Raw genomic sequence first — 23688 nt, forward strand, 5'->3', positions numbered from 1 at the left:
AAACAATATATGTCAATGTATTTGATTTTTTAAAAAATACCATAAATGTTGGAAAACTATGAGATGATGGGAAATACTATGGGAAATTTTATTTATAAAACCAGGCAGTGGACTAGCTGCCTGGTTTTATAAATAAAATTTTATTGGGCCATAGCAATGCCTGTTAATTTATGTATCATCATGGGTGTATGGCACACTACCTGGGCATCGGACACACCTACAAATCAGATTTTAACCTTAGAAACACAAACTATGGAACCTAATCGTATCCCCAGATTTATCTGAACTAAATAATTATGTGTTGTCAATGGCTTTGTGATACTATGAGGTAGAATTGTATAGTTTCAATAGAGACCATATGCACAGCAAGTAAAAATTGTTTACTATTGCTGTAGAATTCACAAAGGCTACAAACAACTTTAAAGTACGCATAATAATAAATTGAAGCCTATAAAAGTCAGGCCAAAGAGTATGTATATTGTCTAGAATTATACACATTTTACTTGTTGTACCTTCACTAGTCATAATGTATTTATTTCAAATTAAATTACGTATACCTTTACTCATAATTTTTATTTTAGATTAGACATAAATGTATCTAAAATATCACATAGAAAGATTATCATAATGTTTTAAATTTTAGAGTGTATGGTATGATTCAAATGCTTGAGAATTATGCCTAAACCTCCCTTAATTTCAAGATAATAAGAAAATTAAAAGCAATTATCCTAATAAAAATTCAGAGAAAGTTAAAAATTTTGTTATATTCTTGGTTTCTCTAGTAGAATTCAGATTGTGCTACCTTATGTACATCAATGTATAAAAAATTTAATATTGTATCATTTTTATACAAGATAAAATATATCATGTATGTTACCATGTTAAAAGCAAATTGATTTTATGAAATTCTTCATACTGTATTGTTATGTAGTGAATTTACTTTCTTGAAACCTAACAAGCTAGTCTGTCACAATTTTAGCGACCCTGGCAGAAGACATGAGACTCCAAGTTCAAAGACAACATACTTTGTTACTCATGGGAAGAGCAGTTCTTTTGAGGCTATTCCCCAAGACAATTTTATATAGTGAGACAAAGTGTTATACTTGACTCCTGAACATTCACTGGGTTGCATTTTAGCAGAGGAAACCTGAGTTGAAGAACTCAGTTTTAGTTTAGGAAATCGGATTCTTTTAGATAGTTATTTCCTCCACTGGGAGAGACAATCTTGCCTCCCAAGGATACAAGCAAATTCAACGTTTGCTTGAGACTAAAAAACTACCCTGTCTTCCAAGGGTGTTTGCTGCAACACATCTTTGAAAAGATATTTCAGAACAGCAAACAATCAACGTCTCTCTTCCTAAAATATACAGAAATATGAGTGAGCCAAGAATTGTTACCCCATAGGTCTTATTTAGTACATAAGGGCATTTTACTCTTATTGTTTATATCATTTTGTATCACTAAATATAATTTTTTTAAAATTTATATAATCAGGTACTAATGCTTTTAAAACTACTCAGGATGTTTATTGATTATTATTCTTATCATTGAATTTCTATTTCTTTTCAGTGATTAGCATTCATTTCTGAAATTAAAAGTTTAGGAAGACTCTTCTGTCTTCACCACAAAAAGGTACAAATGTCAGTCCCATTTTTACAAAAATAATAACAAAAACTGAACATTGGTAACTTTGGCTGAAATCATCAGAGAACTGAGGTTTCAGGGAAAACTGCCACCCTGAAATTTGGAGAGTGGTTAATCCAGAAATTCAAGAAGGTCACCTTACTTGGAAAAACACTGGAACCCAAATTTGGACAAATCACTAAAGGCTGAGTGTGGACTAATAAGAGGATGAGAGATGAAGAAACTCCTCCATCTGTAACATTTTGTGGACATCACTTAAGGAACCCAACAGGTTTCCATGGTAAAGAGTCCCCCCCCCAAAAAAAAAGAAAAGTCAAAATATCTGTGTGTTTCAGGCAGTGGGAGGGGAAGAGTAACTATTGTGAAAATATATCCAGAATGTTCTCCATGGGCCTATAGAACAGCCTAGTTTTATAGACGCAGAACATTCTTCCAAGGCCTACTCTTCATGAAAGACTGTGCCAGAGATGAATCATGCCTGGGGACAAGGGCTCTAGTCCCCACTAGCTTGCCATCTCGCCCAAAGGACTAGAAGAGTTAGGAAATACTTGTGAAGGTCACAACACAGGGGCTTGGGGCCTCTAAGAAAGATCAATTACAAACTGAGATGTACATGTAACATGATACAGTGCTCTCAGCTTGTTAGCGCATTGTCAGAACTCTAGGAGACAGCAGCAGATTATAGGTGAAAGAACACCCAGGCCCAGATTCTACATAAGGAGACTAAAAGAAGGAGCCTAGGGGAATCTGAAGCAATGAATAGAAAGCAACTAAAAATAAGATAGATACCAATCCAAATACATCAGACATTGCTCCATCTATGAATGATATAAATACAGTAACTAAAAATATAGATTGTAACAGTGGATATAAAAAGATCCATCATATGTTTTATATGAGAAACTTACTTTAAATATCTAAAGATTTAGAAGTAAAGGTTTGGGGTAAGTAGTGTTTTTGTGATAACAGAGGGCTCCATTCTCTAAGAAGGTATAACAATCCTTAATATGTGTCTATCTAGATATGTGTGAGGCAAAAATTGATAGACCTAAAGAAATAGACAAATTCACAATTTATTTTGGTAGTGAAACAACCATTGCCAGCAACTGACAGTTCAAGCAGGCAGAAAAAAAGTTATTATATAGTTGATCTTTAACAGTGCCAGTCAGTTCAATAATAGGCATTTATCAAATACTCCATCCAATTATAGCAAAAAAGTGTACATATGTGTGTGTGTATATATATATTTATACACATATACAGATATGTATATATTATATATACATAGAGAGAGAGGGAGAGAGATGTCTCAGGCTTTCATAGAACATTCCCTGAGACACGTGATTTATGTAATTTAAAAACAAATTAGGGCGGCCCCTGTGGCTCAGTCGGTAGGGTGCCGGCCCCATATACCGAGGGTGGCGGGATCAAACCCAGCCCCGGCCAAACTGCAACCAAAAAATAGCCGGATGTTGTGGCGGGTGCCTGTAGTCTCAGCTACTTGGGAGGCTGAGGCAGGAGAATCGCTTAAGCCCAGGAGTTGGAGGTTGCTGGCACTCTACCGAGGGCCATAAAGTGAGACTCTGTCTCTACAAAAAACAAACAAACAAAAAAAAAACAAATTAATACATTTTAAGAAACAGAAATTCTGCAAAGTAAGTTCTCCTGCACAACTGAAATTACAGGGCAAGGCAATGCAGAAAGGTATCATTAAAATCAAAGTAGAAATCTCAAAAAATTAACAAATATTTTGAACTAAATTAAAATAAAGTTATAACTTATAAAAATTGGGGGAGGCAGCAAAATCAGTGCTTAGACTAAAATGTGTGGCTTTAAATTTATATGTTAGAACAGAAGACCTATGAAAAATCAATAACCTGAGCTTCCACCTTAGGAAACAAGAGGAAGCAATTTAAGATTAAAGTGGCCAAAAGTCAAGAAATCATAAAAATCAGATCAGAAACAAATTAAATTTAAACAAACACAACAGAAGTAATCTGGCTGCTTGAAAAGACCAATCTAAAGAATAAATCTTTGGCCAGACAAGCCAAGAAAGAAAAAAGTAGACATAAAATACTAATATCAGAAATGAGAGAGTAAGAAGTATTAATTTATGGATATTAAAAAGACAAGAATGAAATAGGATAAACAACTTTATGATCACAAATTTGATGAATTAGAGAAAATAGACCAATTCATTGACACTCACACAAGGTAAAGATACACTTATATATAGATACCTATATATCGATACTTATATATAGATATCTCTCTATATAGATATACCTATATATAGATACCTGTATAATGATATACCCATATATAGATATACCTATATATAGATAATTATATAAAGATATACCTATATATAGATATACCTATATAAAAGAGAAAAGACCAAGCCTAGATGATTTAACTTATAAATTTTACCTTTTAATCATTATTTTCTTTTCCTTTTTATTTTTTTTTTTTAATTATAACCTAACTTTTAAAAAGGTGATATCAATTCTCTACCATGTTTTCCAGAAAACAGACACAAAAGAAACACTTCCAAACTAATTCTGTGGTCACTCTATGAGATCAGTATTAACCTAATATCAAAACTAGATTAAAAAGATGACAAGAATGTAAAGTACAGATTAATATCTGATTAATATCAGATTAATATCTCTTATGCACAATAATGTGAAAGTTCTAAAAATATTTTTAGCAAATCAATGTTTAAAAACAGACACAGTCACCTCTGTACCTGTCTGTACCATGTCGACGGATTTAACCAACTGCAATTGGAAATATTGGAGGGGAAAAATGGATGATTGTGACTGTACTTACCATGGGCAGACCTTTTCTCCCATGTCATTATTCCATAAATAATACAGTATCACAACTATTTATACAACATTTACACTTTATTAGATAATTTAGACATGATTTAAAGTACATGGGAAGATGTGCATAGGTTGAATGCAAATAATTACATTATTTTATATAAGATACTTGAACATCTGTGGATTTTTGCATCTGCTGGGAGTCATGGTACCAATCCTCTACAGGTACAGGGGCACAACTATATTAGCAAAACAACGTACAAAGGATTTGTACTCCAGGAACATGGAGGACCTTTTCCCAAGAATACAACATTGGCCCAACATTTGAAAATCTTTCAATGCAACCCACCACATCATCAAATTAAAGAATAAAAAGCATAATAATATCAGTTGTTGCTGAAAAAATATTTAACAAATTCCAATTTCCATTCATGGTAAAAAACACTTAGTGAAAGGGAGATAGAGAGTAAGTTCATTGGCTTGATGAAGCATTTCAACAAAAACTTAGCGAATATCCCATCTAATGTCGAGAAACTGAACTTTTTCACTCTTTCACACTAACTGAGGAAAGGCAAGGATGTTCTCTCACGGTTCCTTTTCAACGTAATATTGTAATTCTTATCCATTGTAATGTACAAGAGAAAATAAAGAAGCATACAGACTGGGAAGGAAGAAAGGAAATGTTTTATTCCTTAATGATATAATTGCATGTGTAAGAAATCACAGGCAATTAAAAACAAATAAAAAAAATCCTGGAACATTAGTCAAAATCCTAGGAATATGTCAGAAGGATTAAAGATACAAGTGTAATATACAAAAGTCAATTGCTTTCTGATAAAACAGTACCAAGAAATTAGAAAATAAAATTGAAATGTATTAATCTATAAATCTATAAATGGTAAATGACTTTTATAGTGGCAACCTCCAAAATTTAAATTCTTAAGAACTTTAGAAATATGTGGAAATCTACAAAACGCTAATAACAGAAAGCAAAGATCCGAATATGGAGAGAGATTGTGTTTGTTCGTAGAACAGATGACAATATTGTTAAGAAATCAATTCTTTCCAACCATATTTTACCGAAATAAAATATTCCATTTTGCAAAAGTTACTATTAAGCGGGAAAAAAGGAAAAATCAGAAGTCAAATCCCAACAGAGGAACATTCTACAAAATCCCTCATCAATACTCCTGCAAACTGTCAATCTCATCAAAATCAGTGAAACCTTAAAAACTGTTACAGCCAAGAAGCCTCTAAGGACACTTAAAACTGTAAGTGATATGGTGTTCTGGAACAGAAAAAAAATGAGGAAAAATCTAAGAAAATAAAAATAAGGTAGGAAATTTATTAATAATGTATCATTATAGATTATGAATTATAATAAATGCACTATCCTACTGAAAAGAGTTAATACTAGGAACACTGAATATGTTGCCTATGGAAATTTTGTACTATCTAAAATTATTTTTCAACATAAAAGATATAAAAATTTTTCTTGGAGGGAGAGAAACATTTGTGATTATCTCATAAATCAAATAATACATACCTCATTAACTGCAAAATGAAGGGCGCCCCTACAGGGATTCAGTACGTGACTTCCCTCTGCTGTGCGAGCGACATCACCCCAGAAGGCTTTGCATTTGTTTGGCTGCAATGCCACAGCACCACAACCAGGATTCCCTACTCGCGTATTCCGCTCAAGACTGGTTTTAAAGCAATTTGCATGAACTTGCTGGCTTAACAAGGTCTGTCCAACATCGACAGAGCTTCTCCCACGTGGTAGGTGTACGTGCAAGAAGATTGGTGTCACATCTGCTAAGATCGTGTCAATGATCGTCCCAAACATTCTCTCCTCGTGAGGCTGTTCCCCCCACACCCCTGTGCTTCATCCCCCACTGCAGTGATTCGTTTCTCTCTTCCGTCTTCCTAACTCACTTTGAAGTTACCTCTAATGGCATCTCAATTGTGATAAATATTTTGTTGCACATATATTTTGAATATAGGGTTTTGGGGCGTTGAGCATTTTATTTTTTCTGTTCTTTTTTTTTTCCCCAGCATCTACTAAAGTGCTTGGCACAGAATGGGTGCTCATCAAATATTTGTTGATTGGAGAATAAATTAAAGTTGAATTTAAGTGCTGGCTTCCTCATGGGAGAGAACTTGAGATGAGACTCCATTGCCGTGGGTTCTCACTATCTGATGTGCCTTCTTCCCCTTACTATAGTGCGCACACACACACACACACACTTACCCTAATTACCTCACGGAGTTGTGCTGAGAAAATGAGATAATACAGTGGAAAATATCATTAAAATGTCTCTGTGTGTGTCTGTATCTCATGTCCTAAACAGAATCATGCTAAAATATGGAACAGTGTAGGAGTCACATCGACCTCGCACTTTAAAGCTATTTGTAAGTATCATTCAAATTGAACCTTTAAAAGAAATAATTACTCAAGTCACAGGAGAGCATATGAGGTTTGCACATTTACCTTGTATTGTTACTTATGACAGGTGAAGGTTACTTTGGGGACACTTTTCTTACAAAGTAGTTTAACAGTTGTTTAACTATATAAGACCTAACTTTTGAAAATGTGAAGAAATCTAACTACATAGTCTATTACCCCCAAAGAATACCTGCCTATTACTTGAGTATTACAAAGCAGCATCTCTTGACTCTCATTATGAATGCGAAGCTGTAAAGATGTGTTATTTAAAAACCCGTTATTATTCTGATCTTCTCGTATCTGGGGCAATGTCTTAAGGCAAAGGCTAATTGTAAAAAGCACATATGAGAACATTTCTTCTTGAATTAAAAAATTGCCTGGAAGAAGAGAAGTGCATTGAATTGCTCTATACAGGTGATGGTGCTGTTGAAATCCCGCTGACTCTCAGCTGGGACTGTTGTAATGTTTAACATGTTTAATACATTGAAGCATTTCACCTTTCGGAAAAGCAATTAGAAGTCATAATGGAATATTCTGACTGACTTAATGCTGTATACAGTATGAAAATAAGTCGAAGTGATTAGGGAAGGGAAATCTGGGGCTGAAATCTGCCTAGGGGAGTAATGTACACGTCGTAGGAAGCAGCATTTGGCTTTTAGAGAATTGTAGAACGTGGCAAAAACAAGAGCCAGCCTGGGATGAATAGCTCTGCCCCTTGATGCTCTTTGCGTTCAAATCTCACCGTTCTGCAATCAATTTCATTAAAAAAGAGGACGTGTTATAAATAGCAAATGATTTACGAGGGCAGAAACTCTTCCTAACTGGAATGTTAGCTAGATATTCTAAGATGATTCACTCTTAAAAGCCTTAGCTAGGATGTGCAGTACCAGTTATTTCTATGTTTTAATAAATCTACCAATTCATGTGTATTAATGTTGCAAACAAAACCCAAAAAACCAGAAAATCCTAGGAAGTTTGGATTTTAATGTGGTAAACCCCAGATGGACTGTATACCACCTCCCCGTACATATTGAATTACGTTCTCTTTTCTCTGAGCTGGTAATGGTAGTGCTTGCTTTAGCAAAAAGTACAAAAAGAGCCATAGTCTCCCAAAAATGGGAAGAAGGCACCCCCTGATGGGGCTTATGCTGTCAACGACCAACTAAGGCTTTGCCAGCCTATGGTCAAGTTGCATTCTGGAAGTAGGAACAGACATTGCAATTACCAGGTTGGGATCATAGTAATGATTCGGTGTTAATAACTGCCACCATGTTCTAATATTTTATCCAGACATCTTACAGAGAAAGCATTTTACATTACCCGCTTTCCACCACGGACACTAGAGTGAGTACAGAGAGCAATCACCTAACCGTATTTGCTCTTTGAAAATGGGTCTAGGTACGCAGTTCCCGATCTATTCTTTCTTTCCCATTGTTGCCCTTTGCAGAATTATTACTTCAAAAATTTGCATTTTCTTTGACCCAAAATTGAAGCAGGGATCATTTTTAAGTAAGGAATTTCAAGTAAAAAACACCAATCAAATTGACTGGGATTGTTCTAAGTTTGCCACTGTAAAATCAATACCCTTTTTGAATATTTATGTTGGAAGGTCAAAAATAAAATCAATTTTAATTCAGATGTGCAAAAACAAACAAAAAGTAGAGCCTTGATGTTTCTTTTAGATTGTCTATATTTCTTAAACACAACCTCAGCAGTTTGGGGGTGATTTGTTGTGTGGGTAGAGTGCTGTATTTGATTTATCCTGCCCTGCTACACTGTCTGCTGATGTGTTGGCCACTGAGCATGAGCTGGCTGGTACCTGAAGACAGTTTGGTTTCACTTAAACTCCAATTGCCACTGAGAGTGTTTTAAGATTGGGGCATGACTCCAATTCAATGTCTAGCCTGTGTACCAGCCAGCAACTTATGTGCTCACTGAGGCCATTTTATTAGTCTGGGTTCTCCGTGAAACAGATAAACCGTCTGCATACAGGAAAACCAGGAATGTCAGTGGTGTAATCAAGGCTGACGGTGAAGGCCTCGACCAGAGGCTGGAGGGCGAGCACTGCAGTAAGTCCTGGAGGTTGAAGGACCAAGGGCCAAAACTCCTCTGATGCCTGGAGGTGGGGGAAGATGGATAATGTCTCAGATCAAGGAGAGAGAGTTTGTCCGTCCCTTGCTTGTTATTCCCTTCAGCCCCTCACCGTACTGGAGGAAGCCTGTGCACACTGGGCAGAGCAGACATTTTCCTCCATCTACTCATTCAAATGCTGATCTCCTCCAGCAACGTCCTCACAGACACACCCAAAGCAGAGACGATGTTCTACCAGTTATCTGGGAATCCGTTAATCCAGACAATTTGACTCGTGAAACTATGCCATTTATCCACAAGTCATGACCACCTGCCTTCTAGACCTCTGTGGGACAAAGGGGTTTCCAAGAACACTCTCAAACCTTTTGGAAGACCAAGTAAAAGCAGGATGACAAGCCCAGCTGTTCTCTATGTTTGCCACGTCTCACTGTCTTTTTCGGCTTTAGAAGGCAGTGAAGGGTTGGGCTGCTTTGGGTGGCAGATGCCCTCAGAGTTTCAGGAGGAAAGCAGAGCCCTGCTAAGTCCCCTCCTCCCCTGATCACCTAGAACTTTAGCTTAGAGGCCAGAAAGACAAATTGACATGACTCCTTATACTCCTCCCTGTAGTTTTTGTCCCTTGGCATACTAAGCGTTCAATTTTTATCCCTGAAACTTCTTTAAATATTGGTTCCTGAGTATTCCCTAACCATGTTATTGTGATAAAGTAGATTTTACTTAACCTTTATACATTATGAAGTATGTAAAAAGTTTGAAAGGTTTTTCTACTTTTATACTTGGATTTTAAGTCCACCATCTTCCAAAGTGCTAGAAAATTTTATATTGGTAGACTACTTCTTTATTTTTTTTTTCACACGTTTTCATGCTTTATTTCTTTCTTACGTGTGGGAGTACTTGCATAGCTGTAATTAATTCTTTTAAATGCCTTTATTCCATTTACTGTATTCCGTGTTCTAGTCAACTGTTTCTCTATTGATTAGCATTCTCTTTGACACTTTTTTATTAATATTAAATCATAGCTGTGTACATTAATGAGATCATGGGGCACCATACATTGGTTTTATAAACAGTTTGACACATTTTCATCACACTGGTTAACATAGCCTTCCTGGCATTTTCTTAGCTATTGTGTTAAGACAATTATTTCCTACATTTACTAAGTTTCACATGTACCCTTGTAAGATGCACCGCAGGTGTAATTGGGATTAGACTACTTCTTTATTTCCTTTTTCTTACTACAGCCCAAATTTCCTTCAACATTTCCTTTGTTGTCACTTCACTTTCCCTGACCAAAGATGACAGTCACCTATACCGGATACCAAAGAAATTTTTTTTTAAATATTTCAAAGACACACATACACACACACACACACACACATTCTTGCTTTACATAATATTTTAAAAATGTAGATGTGTATAGATAACTGTGCACGTGTGTGTGTTTGTGCATATGTGTAAAGAGAGATACACACAGAGAAGAGAATCTCCTAGATTGCAGCTGTTTTATCAGGAATTTAAGTACAAAATAAACACAGTCCATGTAGTCAAATCCCTCATGGTTTAATTAGGAGAGACACAAACAAATGTAAAGTACGAGAGAGCGTGTGATATATCTGATAACTTGGATATGCAAACGCTATGGAACATGGATGGAAATCTTCAGATCCGATGTGTGAATTCCAAATAACTCCCCCCAAAATGTAATATTTACCCTCATTATCAAGGATAGAAGATGATGCCCAGGTAGATTAAAGAATGAAAGTTATTCTCAGGTAAGAAGACTTCTTATGCAACAATGTGATCTAGATGTAGGTGGATAACTGAAATATATCTGATATTAACAGGATGTAAGGGGCTTTTTGGAACACACCTCAGCAATAAAGCAAAAGGGCCCACCTAATGCCAGCTTGCGCTATTTAACTATTGTGAAAACACTATATTCTTTTTTCATACCATATAATAAACTTTTACTTTTTCATGTTTTTAAATTTAACAGGAGGAGAAAACTTTTCAAGAGACACCAAATTATCTTGAATTTATAACTGAGGGCATTAAGAGTAACAATAACCCTGAAACGAGGCATTACTTTGTGGTTTTCTTCATAAAAATTAATTCATGTACTTAGAATAACCAACATGTCATTATGACAAATATCCTCTTGGCCAATAGTGTAATAGTGTTGGACTCATGAATATTATTTTTATACGGTGTGCAACAGACCATACTCCAGTTTGTATTTTGCTTTATATTTACTTTTCTAGATTTTTACTATTCAGAAAAGTCATTGGACAAGACATTGCTTTGTATTTTAGCTTTGAAAATATAAGAACTATTCTTTATTTATTTATTTTTATTAAATCATAGCTGTGTACATCAATATGATCATGGGGCACCATACACTTGGTTCATAGACCATTTGACACGTTTTCATCACATTAGTTGACTTAGCCCTCCTGGCATTTTCTTAGTTACTTTGCTAAGACATTTACATTCCACATTTACCAAGCCTCACATATACCCTTGTAAGATGCACTACAGGTGTGATCCTTTTAATACCCCTCCCTTTACCCACATCCTCCCTCCCTCTCCACCCTTTCTCTCTTCCCCCTATTCTTAGGTTGTAACTGGGATATAGCTTTCATGTGACGGTCCTAAATTAGTTTCATAGTAAGGCTGAGTACATTGGATACTTTTTCTTCCATTCTCGAGACCCTTTACTGAGAAGAATACGTTCCAGCTCCATTCATGTAAACACGAAAGAGGTAAAGTCTCCATCTTTCTTCAAGGCTGCATAATATTCCATGGTGTACATATACCACAGTTTATTCATCCATTCGTGGATCGATGGGCACTTGGGTTTTTTCCATGACTTAGCAATTATGAATTGGGCTGCAATAAACATTCTGGTACAAATATCTTTGTTATGATGTGATTTTTGGTCTTCTGGGTATATTTTCAAGATGTTACCAGCATGGCAACGTAAACACGAAAAGCCTGTAACATGGAAGAGTAAAGGGGCATAAAAGACAAATAGAACTTTCAAAACTAGAAAGTTGCTTGAAATAACATTAAGAACCAATCCTGCTCCTTCAGCTCAAAAAAGAAGAAATGTATTTTTTTATTTACCTTAAAAAGGAAGTAGACTGAAGTTCACTTATTACAGTGCACAAATGTTGAAGCTATATTAAAAATGTAAGCATTGCTGTAAGAGAGCATATTATATCACTCGCAATAAAATAATGTTAATCTTATACCTATCCAGCAAGTCTTTAAAAATCTCTGGCCCTGTTTAGGGCTTTCAGCCAGCTTTACCAACAATTTGTAAATCAGAATAAATATTCAATTAGAAACAAAAATTTCATCAGTTTTTAATACTATATCAGAAACATTCTCGGCAAGATTGTGTGTTTCAGTCACTAGACATGAGAACAGATGTGATAGGGCTCTTAGGGTGCTGATGGGCATCGTCATCTACTAGGGTGAGAAAATTGTCCACATGTGCTATTATATAGAGATCACATTACGGAAAAATCAAAGTTATGTTTAGGATAATGTGAAGTATTTACCTCCATCTTAGCTACTGACATATTTATTTTCTTCTATGGTTTGAGTATTTCTCTTTCCTCCAAATTCATATATTGAAACGTAATCATCAATGTGGTAGCATTAGGAGGTGGTTAGACGCAGAAAGTAGAGCCCTCCTGAACAGGATTAGTGGCTTTAATGAAAGAAGCCCAAAGAGCTGTCCTTGCTTCTATGCTCTGTGAGGACACAGCTGGGGCCACCTTCTATGAATCGGGTACTGGACCTCACCAACATGGAATCCGCCAGTGCCTCGGCCTTGAAATTTCCAGCCTCCAGACATGTGAGAAATAAATTTCTGTTATTTAAAAGCTACCCAGTCTATGGTGTTTTTAAATTAGCCCACACCTACTAAAATACTCCGCTACCCAATTTAAAATCTGTACCACTCATACTTAAAACAATTTTAAAATTTATATACATACACCCCATGTAAATCACACATGTAATGTATTACACAGTTTCAAAAATAATAAGAACAGCTTACTCCTGGGGGGAATTCTGGTTTCTTTAGACTTCAAATGGACTGCTTAGCAACACATATAAAAAAATACCTATTTTTCCTTTTTAAAAAATTTTTAAGTTATAATTTCTTTCTTTTTCTTCCCTTCCTTCCCTCCCTCCCTCTCTCCCTTCCTTCCTTCCCTTCCTTCCTTCCTTCCTTCCTTCCTTCCTTCCTTCCTTCCTTCCTTCCTTCCTTCCTTCCTTCCTTCCTTCCTTCCTTCCTTCCTTCCTTCCTTCCTTCCTTCCTTTCTTTCTTTCTTTCTTTCTTTCTTTCTTTCTTTCTTTCTTTCTTTCTTTCTCAGATTCTCACTTTGTCACCCTGGGTACAGTACCATGGTATCACACAGCTCATAGCAACCTCCAACTCCTGGGCTTAGGCAATTCTCTTGCCTCCGCCTCCTGAGTAGCTGGGACCACGTAAGGCTACTTTTTGTTGCAGTTTGACCGGGGCCGGGTTTGAACTTGCCACCCTCAGTATATGGGGCCAACGTCCCACCCACGGAACCACAGGCACTGCCCTCAGTTATAAATTCTTACTTGTTTATGTTCAAATCTTTGCTGAAGACTATGAATTCAAGAAAATCAACATTTAAGTCTGATCCATTATAACCACACCCAGTCCTTTACAATGGGGTGTTACTCTTATACCAGGCCACTCACTCACTTTCGTGCATATCTGTGAACACATAGAATTTGCTCACCTTTTTAATCCTGAGTAATGTGAAAATGTGCTGTACGAATTAATGAACTTGACCTGATGTTCAGTAGTGATGGTGCCTTTTATCTTGGTATCCAGGGTCATCCATTGGTCAATCATTTTGTTCTTTAATCAAGAAGTGCTATGTTCTTTGATATAACAGAGGTCATGAAGTCCTGATATCAGCATGACAGGAGGGGAAAGTTAAAGAAATGTGTTGGACTGATGATCTTGCTTTCGTTTGTAGGACATAGAATATTGCTGAAAAATAACTTAGAGAGTGAGGCCCGTGTACTGAAGTAACCTTACTTTATGTTAACGAACAGTATCAGAATAACTTGTGGATTTTGGAGTCTTGGTGCTCAGTTTTTAGTCTCTATGAATCTCAAAGGTCATTACTTTAAAACTGTTAAGCCCTGTAGCTCCTTGAGGATTAGAACAGGGGGGAAAAAATGAGAAAAAAGGCACATGCTCACCTAAGCTAACCAATGGATGAACCCAAATACCAAGATAAAAGGCACCATCACCACTGAGCTAGCCTAAGTGCATGTGATGCCAAAAATGGCCCAAGACGAAGAAGAACAAAAAGAAGGAGAAGAGGGCAAGAGTAATGCAGATAAACAGCGTTGTTCTGAATTCTCCAGTGTGAATTCAGTGCTTTTGTTTTCCTCTTTTTGCCTTCACCTTCATTATTTTTCTTTTGTTCGTCATTTATTTGTTACTCTAGACAACATAGAAATCACACACAAGCATTTCTTGGTGCTCCCTTGGTGAAAGAATCACTATTGTGGAGAATAAAATAAGATACACTGTATGAAGTAAATTTATACAGAAGATTCGTATGCCATTGCCTACTTTAACACGAATTTAAGAAAAATACCTTTGAATAATTGTTTGTTTCTGTACCTCCAATGTTCTGAGTATGCTTTTTATATTGTTGTTTAGAAAGTAATGAATGGATATATGATAATAAGGGAAAAGAAAATGCCTGGCATTCTGCTGAATGATAGAAACTTAATCTTAGTAACAATAATGCAAAAATGGACAGATGTTTTGAAAAACGGATATGGTTCACCTATTTAACCCATCTGTGTGTGTATATAATATTCATATAGTGTTAATATCTAGACTCTATTTGATTACTCTACATTCTAGAGTAAGGAAATATTATCAGCACCAAAACATTTATGGTGTATATTATATTTTATGTAATAAAATATGCTGCTAAAATATAATATAAGCTGCAATGTTAATAACCGAATAGTGATGTAAATGCACAGCCAACTTATGTCGATGGGTAAAGTCTGAAATCTACAACTTGCTTGCTTGAATTCAAGTTTTGATGGTGCTACTTTTGAGGTGTTTTGACTTCAGGCAAATTACCCGATCTTTCTCCGCCCTAGTTTCCTTATTAGCCCTGGGGGAAATAACCATACCTACTTCCTTAGATGAAATAGCACCTTGAAAGGGGCCTGCGATTATAATTATCCACTTAAAGAGAGCAAGATTTAGGAGAAGAGATTTGTTTAGTATATTCATGAAAACTGTAAAAATGTAAATCTGTGTATTATGAATATTACCATCCTTTGATCTGCGGGGTAACTCTGAGAGCGGCAGTAGCTTTGAGAAGTGTTGAGGGAGCCTAGACTCACTCCAGGACTTACTTCTCACCCTGGCTGTGCCCCCATCTTCCCATCTTCCCTTCCAAGTGTTTTTCTTTTTTCTTTCTTACTTTTTTTTTTTTTTGGCCGGGGTTGGGTGTGAACCCACCATCTCCAGTACATGGGGCTGGTGCCCTACTCCTTTGAGCCACAGGCACTGCCCCCTTCCAAGTGTTTTTCACCATTATTTTTCAGCCAGAGCACAGTTATTTAAGTTCTGTCCAGGGTTAATTACATAGCAATCAAATTGGAGCTGCCCAGTAGATGCTACTAGTATAGTAAACACTACCAGCACAAAATATTCGGGATAAGAGAACACGGGTTTAAGGAAATCTTAGAATTTTCATATTTTGTACACTTTCCTAGTGTGTTCTTTGTTACTAATTTTCTTTTCTGATTTTTATGTAAAGAAAATAAAGTATCGTGGGTGTAGCTAATATTTTATAAAGAGAGAGATTTGTGCTATTGTCCCCCCAAAACTGTATTATTGGGTCATATAGTTTAATAGTGTGTAAGTTACTGTGAATAAATATACTGAATGATGTATCAACTTCTAATTTCATTTTATAATAAGTAACATCTAAACAATTTTCAAATTACTGGTGAAATCCTCTTCATAAAAATTGAATATGTCAAGTGTTAATATGTATAAATCATTAACAGAGTTAAAAATAAATAATTAGCTCTACAGGAGAAGCTTCCAGAATAACATAGAGGTCATTCTGAATAGGAAAGAAGTTTCTGAAAACTATGGTGTCGGTTTTAGCTGGACAATTGCCTAGAACTTGCTTGTGCTCCACAATTGGCTCAGACATGAGAAGGAGGGATGTTAAAAGCTTGCTCATCACAGAACATATGGCAATCTGACCTTAATTTTTATTTTTTAAAAGTGGAAGAGCAGGGGAAAGCAGACATAGGTGATCATGGGTGAAGTGTTCCATTTCATATTGTCGGAGGTGATGAGAACAATCTGCTGGTCATTTTAGTTTTCATTTCTTAATAGAAAATTACAACTATGATGTCAGATGTTAAATAGTAACAACATATTTGAAATGCTTTCTTCTGAAGCCATGAGCAAGTTTCTTTATTTTTTTCTATGTAGTTCTAATATAATGTAGAAATAATTTATTTTCTCCATTAGTTCTACAATGAGCAAAATAAACTAACTTTTTCTTTTTGACAGGTTTTCTGTTAAAATATCTATCCTTAGAAAACCTCACCACGTAAAGTTGGTTAGTACATAACTTTGCAGGTTTTTGTCCCCAAAATAAATAACATAGAGGAAAGACTTTCCATATCAGAACACCTCATACATAATGTATAACTTGAGCAATTAATTTTTTCCTTTGGTAATAGAAAATACCCTAGGAGAGTCAAGGTGAGGAGGCCGCAAGTACCAGGAAGCTAATTATTATCCTGAATTAATTCATTTCCTTCTCTTTTCTTCAAGTCCATACTAATTCTAGTACTTGAGTAAGGGGATATGTCTATGAATCTTTCTAAAGGTAAAATTAATAAAATAATGATTCTCATGACTTTAATAATAATAACAAAAGGAAAATGTCATTTGCTATACATTTGGCACTGATATATATTATTTTTATGTTATTACAGTTAATTCCTACAGCAGACCTATGACTTATGTATTCCTAATACCCCCATTGCACAGATGAAGGTACCAAGAGAGGTGGTTTTAAATAACTTGCCCAAGGTTGTGCAGCAAAGAACATCAGCAACTGAAGAATAATGAAAATGAACTTCATGTGCCATTGGCTCTCCCTAGCATACAAATGAAGCAAAATTATGGAAATGTTTAACATTACCACATGTGAATATAATACATCATCTCCATTCCCTTTTATAGATAAAATCATATAAACGTTTCATGGATTTGTACCTCTATAAAATCATAAAAATATTATAGTTTTCACTACCAGCTTTTTTTTTTTTAGCTGAAATACATCAAACAGCATAAAGTGAACAGGACAGAACAGATTTTAATATTAAAATGATAAATACAAAGGAAGTTGATGAAATAAACCAGTGTAAACTACTAATATGTTCCAATGTTTTAAGGATATTATAATTTATATTTACTTTTATGTATTTTGCTTAAGGTTTATATTAGAAAATTGAATTTTAAATTATTATTTGAACTATAGGAAATGCTAAAATTGATTTAACATGTTAATGTACTCAGCTTTTTTATTAGTTTGTAACTTGAAGGTAATTATCAGGTAAATAACTCATTTTATTTGATTTTAGACATAATTGCACTGATCTTTCTGATGCCTGGCCAAATGTCAGACCGTTTCTGCAGTTTCTGGTCACTCTCAAACATTAACAACAAAATCCTTTTTCCATTTACTAGCCTTAACCTCACAGCCAACGTCAGATCTATCTCTTACCCTGTCTCAATCAATCTCCTGTGTCTGGTTCTCTGGGATGTCAAAAGAAAAGGAGAGAGGAGAGAGAAGGGCCCCGGTAAGCATGCTGGTACCGGCAGAATTTCATGGCTAGTGCCCTCAGTGACAATGGCATTTGAAGCCTGGACCTCCCTCCTAAGGTACAGAGGTGGAGTATTCAGAGCCAAATCTCCAGGACTTACGATCCATGTTGTTTCTTGACCAATGGGACCGATTCTTTAGATGACTGGTTTATGCTCCCTCCCAGCACGACTTGTACGAAATTTCTACAGCTACAGTCACTCAACCTGTGGGAAACTCATGTACCTTCCCCCTGTCAAAGGCCAGGAGCTGCATTTGCCCAGGCCAGGAGCTGCACTTGCCCAGGACAGAAGCTGCATTTGCCCAGGCCAGGAGCTGCACTTGCCCAGGGCAGGAGCTACATTTCCCTCTCCCAGATATTTCAGGCAGATCGTCCAGGGACCTTCGGAGCCTTTAGGGAAAAAGGGCAGCAAGAAATTCTAACCGCTCCCAAAGGAACTGTTTTTGCGATTGAGATGAGTCTCTCCTCTTCTAGGAAATCACAATGTCTATGTAGATTGACAGACAGACACACATATTAGAATATGTATAAAGTCACATGTTCCTTTCTTCCATCTATCTCTCTAGGTTCTTTGCCTTTCACGTACAGAGGGTACCAAGAAAAGTGCACACTTTTTAAGAAAGGAATAAGATTTTGATAACATTTGTTGTCCTGTATATTGTTAAGAGAGGTAAAAATAAATAATTATCTCTTGTAATTGCAGAAATCAACTGTGAATTCAGTATTACAATTTTAATGCAGTTTTTCCTTCCTTAAAATGTGTACACATTTTTTGACATCTTCTGTATTTTCTATCTATTGTTGTTATGGAACATATATGAGAACCCCGGGAAAGATACAATACACTTGTTACCGAGTTGTACTATAAATGGTAAGTGAAGTAAGGTTCTCAGGCAAGGCACATATTCATATTCCTCACACTTCATGGGCATTTACTCATCAAAGGACTTGTTTTGACTGAATAGTGTAACATCATCAAACTTTTTTCCCTATACCTGAATAAGATCAATGAATTCAAACAGGTTAAAATGCTAAACTTATATAATTTCTAGAACGTTTTTGAAAAATCTTTACTGGATCCAGTAACTATTCAGTGTTAACCTATTTTTAAAAATACATTAATTCCACATTAATATTCAATATCAACCAATAGGACTTCTACGCATGATTGAGTAAAATAAATTGAATTCATTATTACATTGTTGAGGAAGTATTTATTCGTCATTTGCTTTGTGCTAGAAATTAGACAATAATAAAGGAATAAGACTGACTTTTTTTACTCACTAAGGGTCACATTCTAAGAAAGAAACAAGACAACAATAATACCAGGTGGATGCGTGATTTGATTAAAAAAACAAGGCAAAGCAAAACCCCCAAGAATTGGATGGTAAGTGATCACACATACAGATGGATTGAGGGGGTTGTTTTAGTGACTCAGGTGGACAATGGACGGAGGAGAAACTACAGAAATGAGTAGGTGCAGGGAAATACACAGTCTATGGGTCAAGGCAGGAAGTTGATTTATCTTTCGAATGTGCACTGAAGCTGGTGGGATGACTCAGTGCTGGAAAAAATATACATCTATGTGTTCTAGCATCAGCTGTCGTAGGATGCGGTCAGTCACTGAGAAGTTATGCTTTATTAGGTATGATTTGTGCTGCTTGCCTCATATTGTATTACTCACACTTCACAACAACTATGTGAAATAGGTAGATTGGACCTAATTTTAAACTGAAGTCCAAAAAGATTAGGAAGTTTGGCAAAGTTCATTCAGTTATTTAAAGGAAAGAGACCTAATTCAAATACAGATCTGTGCAGCTCAAGCCATATGCTGAGTGAACTACCTTTAGAGATATTTTCTGATTCTTACACATAGTAATAGACTTTCAATATTTTCTTATTTCTACCATTAGTCATTTATGGCTCACATATAAATCCATGAGGCAATGAAGGGAACGTTTAAGTACTGTGGGTAATAATGTGAAACTGTGCTATTTTCATCATTACCTGCATTCATTTAGACTTTATTGAAATTTACAAAAAATTCTTGATGTAATGCCCTTAGTTTAGGAGACAGCTCTGTTCTTGCAACCATCCTTATGACTGGAAAGAAGATGGAATAACTATTGATATGTTACGAAGTATACTTTCTAGGAAATTGCAACTTCTGTACTAGAATCAGACAATTTTTTTTGATATGGTTAAAAGGACCCATTTTAAGACCAGCAAATAGATATACAATCCTGTATGTGCTTTTCCTATATATTCTATGATGGGCAGTCTTATAATTAACTAAATCCAAATCTATTTAACACATCTGCTATGTGTCACTGGACACAAATATTAAAATGATTGGTACTTGTACTGCATCAATGTTCATTTTTATAAGTTGTTTATTCCTTTGTACCTGTTTCTGAAGCTTTCATCCATCCACAGATTTTACTGTAATCCCCAGAAAGCCCCATTTCTTTTTTCTAATCTAGTCCCCATGGCTTACTTCATCTGCTGTTCACCATACTACACAGTTATTCAACCAAGATTACATAGCACTCTCTGTATTTTAATAAATTTTAATAAATACAGAGAATAATACTTCATGGAATAATTTGGGAAATTTGTCCTCACTCTTCTCCTTCATCTTTTATGCCAATATTAAATAAATATAAATTTTCCCTCAAAATGCTCATTGCTATTGTATTTGCAAGGTTTTATCGTTTTTCATTTTCTTTTGTTTAGTATTTTTACTCCTTTACAACTTAGTAATGATATTAGAGCATAGGATTTACCATATTTTATGTCCTTTCATCTACTTATAATATCTTCCTAAATTGCTGTATTCCAATTCTGACTTTGTCGGGGTTTGGGAAAGCAACACTATTTATGTCATCAATGCAATAGTGCCTGGCTCATATTGATGAAGAACTAGATGTTTAAGCTTCCAAGTACAGAGGAAAAAACCATTCAACTACTCTGTAGTTTAAAACTGCTCAAAATATTTGATTGAAGCATATATAGCCAATTGGCTTTAGCTTGGTCCCATGTCATTAGTAAAAAATGATCATATGAGGCTGGTGCCTGTGGCTCAAGGAGTAGGGCGCCTGCCCCATATACTGGAGGTGGTGGGTTCAAACCCAGTCCCAGCTTTAAAAAACAACAACAACAACAAAAAAAACTGATCATATAAACCAATCTTAAGATCTTTTTAATCACTACTTTCTCTTTGTTCAAACTATAAATTTTGAAGTGCACCTTGATTTGGATATAATAACAAGGATCATTCTTAAAAGGTTGATTAATATAAAAGTGTTTTATTATATTACTATCAAATGTTACCACAAAGCTTTCTCTCCAACAGCTTAGCATTTATTTTGTTCAGAAGGGTAAAATAAAAGTAACTATTGCACCTAATTTTATATTCAGTAATAAAGAAATGATACACTGAAGGATCAGTCATATTCTAAGCTCTTAAAAAAAAAAGGCAATGTGGACGAATGTATTGTGCTTTTTATTCTGTGTATGGTAAGAGGCAGTGCAGCTGATCACAACCCTCAGCTGAATAATTGGAATTGGAATAAACATTCCTTTAATTTATCTAAATAATTTGTAGCAGAAATAAAAATTCACTTAATTTTTTTCACACTTTCTGCCAGTTTCATAAAGTTTAAATTTAATTATGAGTAAATATTGACATAAATTTTGCCATTGCATTTTGACAAGATAAAAATGTTTTACATTTCATATGAAAATAATCTAGCTATAATATTCAAAAATACAAATTTATATACTCTGTAACTCTGGTTAATTAATACAAGTATCTGTCTAAATTGGAAATCAGTTGTAAAGTGTGGTCTTGGCAAAGATTTTAGACAGCAGACTAGAATGAATCACGGAATCTTAGAAAGCTGCTTATCACACAAAGGAATGTTTTTAAACTTTCGTGTAATCAACCAGTTTCTCCTAAGTCTTAAAGTTTGTCTCTCTATAGTATCAGGAACTTAAGAAACATAACCATTTTACTCTCACTTTCTAAAAGTAAAAGCAACAAAAAAGAGGAAGTATAAATAAAATAAGCTAAGACGGCCTAATTCAGTGCTTTTATCACATTAGCCATTCAGAAATGTTGAGAATTTTCATTAGATGATACTGAAAAATGCTACAGGCATCTTTGGGTAGTGAGTTGGAGTGGATTTGCGCTGGCACCTGACAGTCCACTGGTGACAACTCTTCCCACATCCTTGTTCATTGACAACGCGTGTACAACTTGAAACAATCAAGGGGTATTGACTCCAAGGAAATCAGAAAACTTTATAAACTAATTAGGCGTTGCTTCCCCTTCAGAGAAGCAAAACACACAATTCTTTACCCAGAGATGACAACAGGGCCCAGATATGTGTCATCATGTTTTACCTTGTAAGGGTGAAAAGCCCTAATTATTTGACTGCATCGTGGAGCCAAACATGCACGCTAATCTTTTGAAGCGCGGTCCCAGCTCTTGAAGGTAATCATAGTTTTCATCCTGGTCAGAGACTGCTGACCCCAAGGAGCTCAGGGATCCCGCTAAGGACCCGGTTCCCTCAAATGCGTAGGTCTGCAGGGAGTCAAAGGGCGGCGCGCATGGATCGGCGTTGGCTTCCTCCAGCTTCTCCAGGATGAACTTCCTGAAGAGGGCGCTGTCGGGGCCCAGCTGCAGCGACTGTCTGCGCAGGCTCCGGACCTCCGCCCGGGGGCCGCGCCGCGGCCTGGGGCTCCGCTGCACCGCGCGACTCCTCAGCTCCGCAATGTCGAAGGCTTCCGTGTCCGCCTCTCCACCACCTTCATCATCGTATCTGAATATATTCTCCCTGAAATCTTCACTCTTCTCGGGAAACAGAGTCTGCTTTTTTCGTTGTGTTAGACACAAGACGAAGAAAATGAACCCTGACAGAAAAAGCGTATCAGAATATGAATGAATGCGTAAAGAATCTTAGCAACATCGCAGCCCTCGCTCGGCTGCAGGCTCAAGACAGAAGCTTCTATGTTATGACGATGAGGCAAGGCACGTGGGTCGTGGCAGACTTACGAAAAGACGGGCACAATGACAGAAGGAGGTCTCACAACCTTTCTGGCTGAGGACTTAGAGGAGTCACACTAAAAAAATTCAGGGATTGCAATGTGCTCCCTAGTTGTGGTCCTCCTCCCATCCCCTACTATCCCCTACCATCCCTCCCACCCCTCCTAGCCCTCTCCCTCCTCTTCCCTCCTTCATCCTAGGCGAAAGTTGTGTTTCATTTTTCATGTGCAAGTGTCAGTTATTATAAACTGGTTTCACGGTAGTACTATAATTGGGTAAAAGGTGAAAGCTATACTGATGAGTATGATATAAGCACTCCAATTTGTACAAATAATCAACACACTGAAATTGGCATAAATGTATTTATGATCTATGTACAAAAGACTTCATAAAAAATAATAATTTCAAAAAAAAAGAAAAATTCAGTGAACTGGTTTTGGTGGTAATCAATTTTAACTTAAAGATTTACTTTCTGTCTGAAATATAGAAATAGAACAAAGTAGATAATGGGACATTTTCTGATCGGAATCCCTTTGTCACCCTGGGTAACCCATCACCCATACTGTTCAGGTTCAGAACAATGGAAGAGTTTGATACTCTTCACCCAGGCCAAATTCTGCAGCAGAATTATTTTCTGAGTTAATACTTCTTGACGACAAAGTATATGTCAGGAACCCTTC

At 36.1% G+C, this 23688-nt stretch overlaps 1 protein-coding gene across 2 annotated transcripts in view; it reads right to left on the bottom strand.

The window, feature by feature from the left end:
• Window positions 1-21048: 21048 nt before the first annotated feature.
• CDH19 (cadherin 19) overlaps window positions 21049-23688 on the bottom strand; it is a 76284-nt gene continuing 73644 nt past the window's right edge. For both annotated transcript variants that reach the window (XM_053571560.1, XM_053571559.1), the window contains one exon: window positions 21049-22875. In XM_053571560.1, the coding sequence (XP_053427535.1) occupies window positions 22385-22875 (491 nt within the window). In that variant the 3' untranslated portion in view covers window positions 21049-22384. The remainder of the gene's footprint in view (window positions 22876-23688) is intronic.

This window comes from Nycticebus coucang, chromosome 19 (genome assembly GCF_027406575.1).
Source record: "Nycticebus coucang isolate mNycCou1 chromosome 19, mNycCou1.pri, whole genome shotgun sequence".
Classification (NCBI taxonomy): Eukaryota; Metazoa; Chordata; class Mammalia; order Primates; family Lorisidae; genus Nycticebus; species Nycticebus coucang.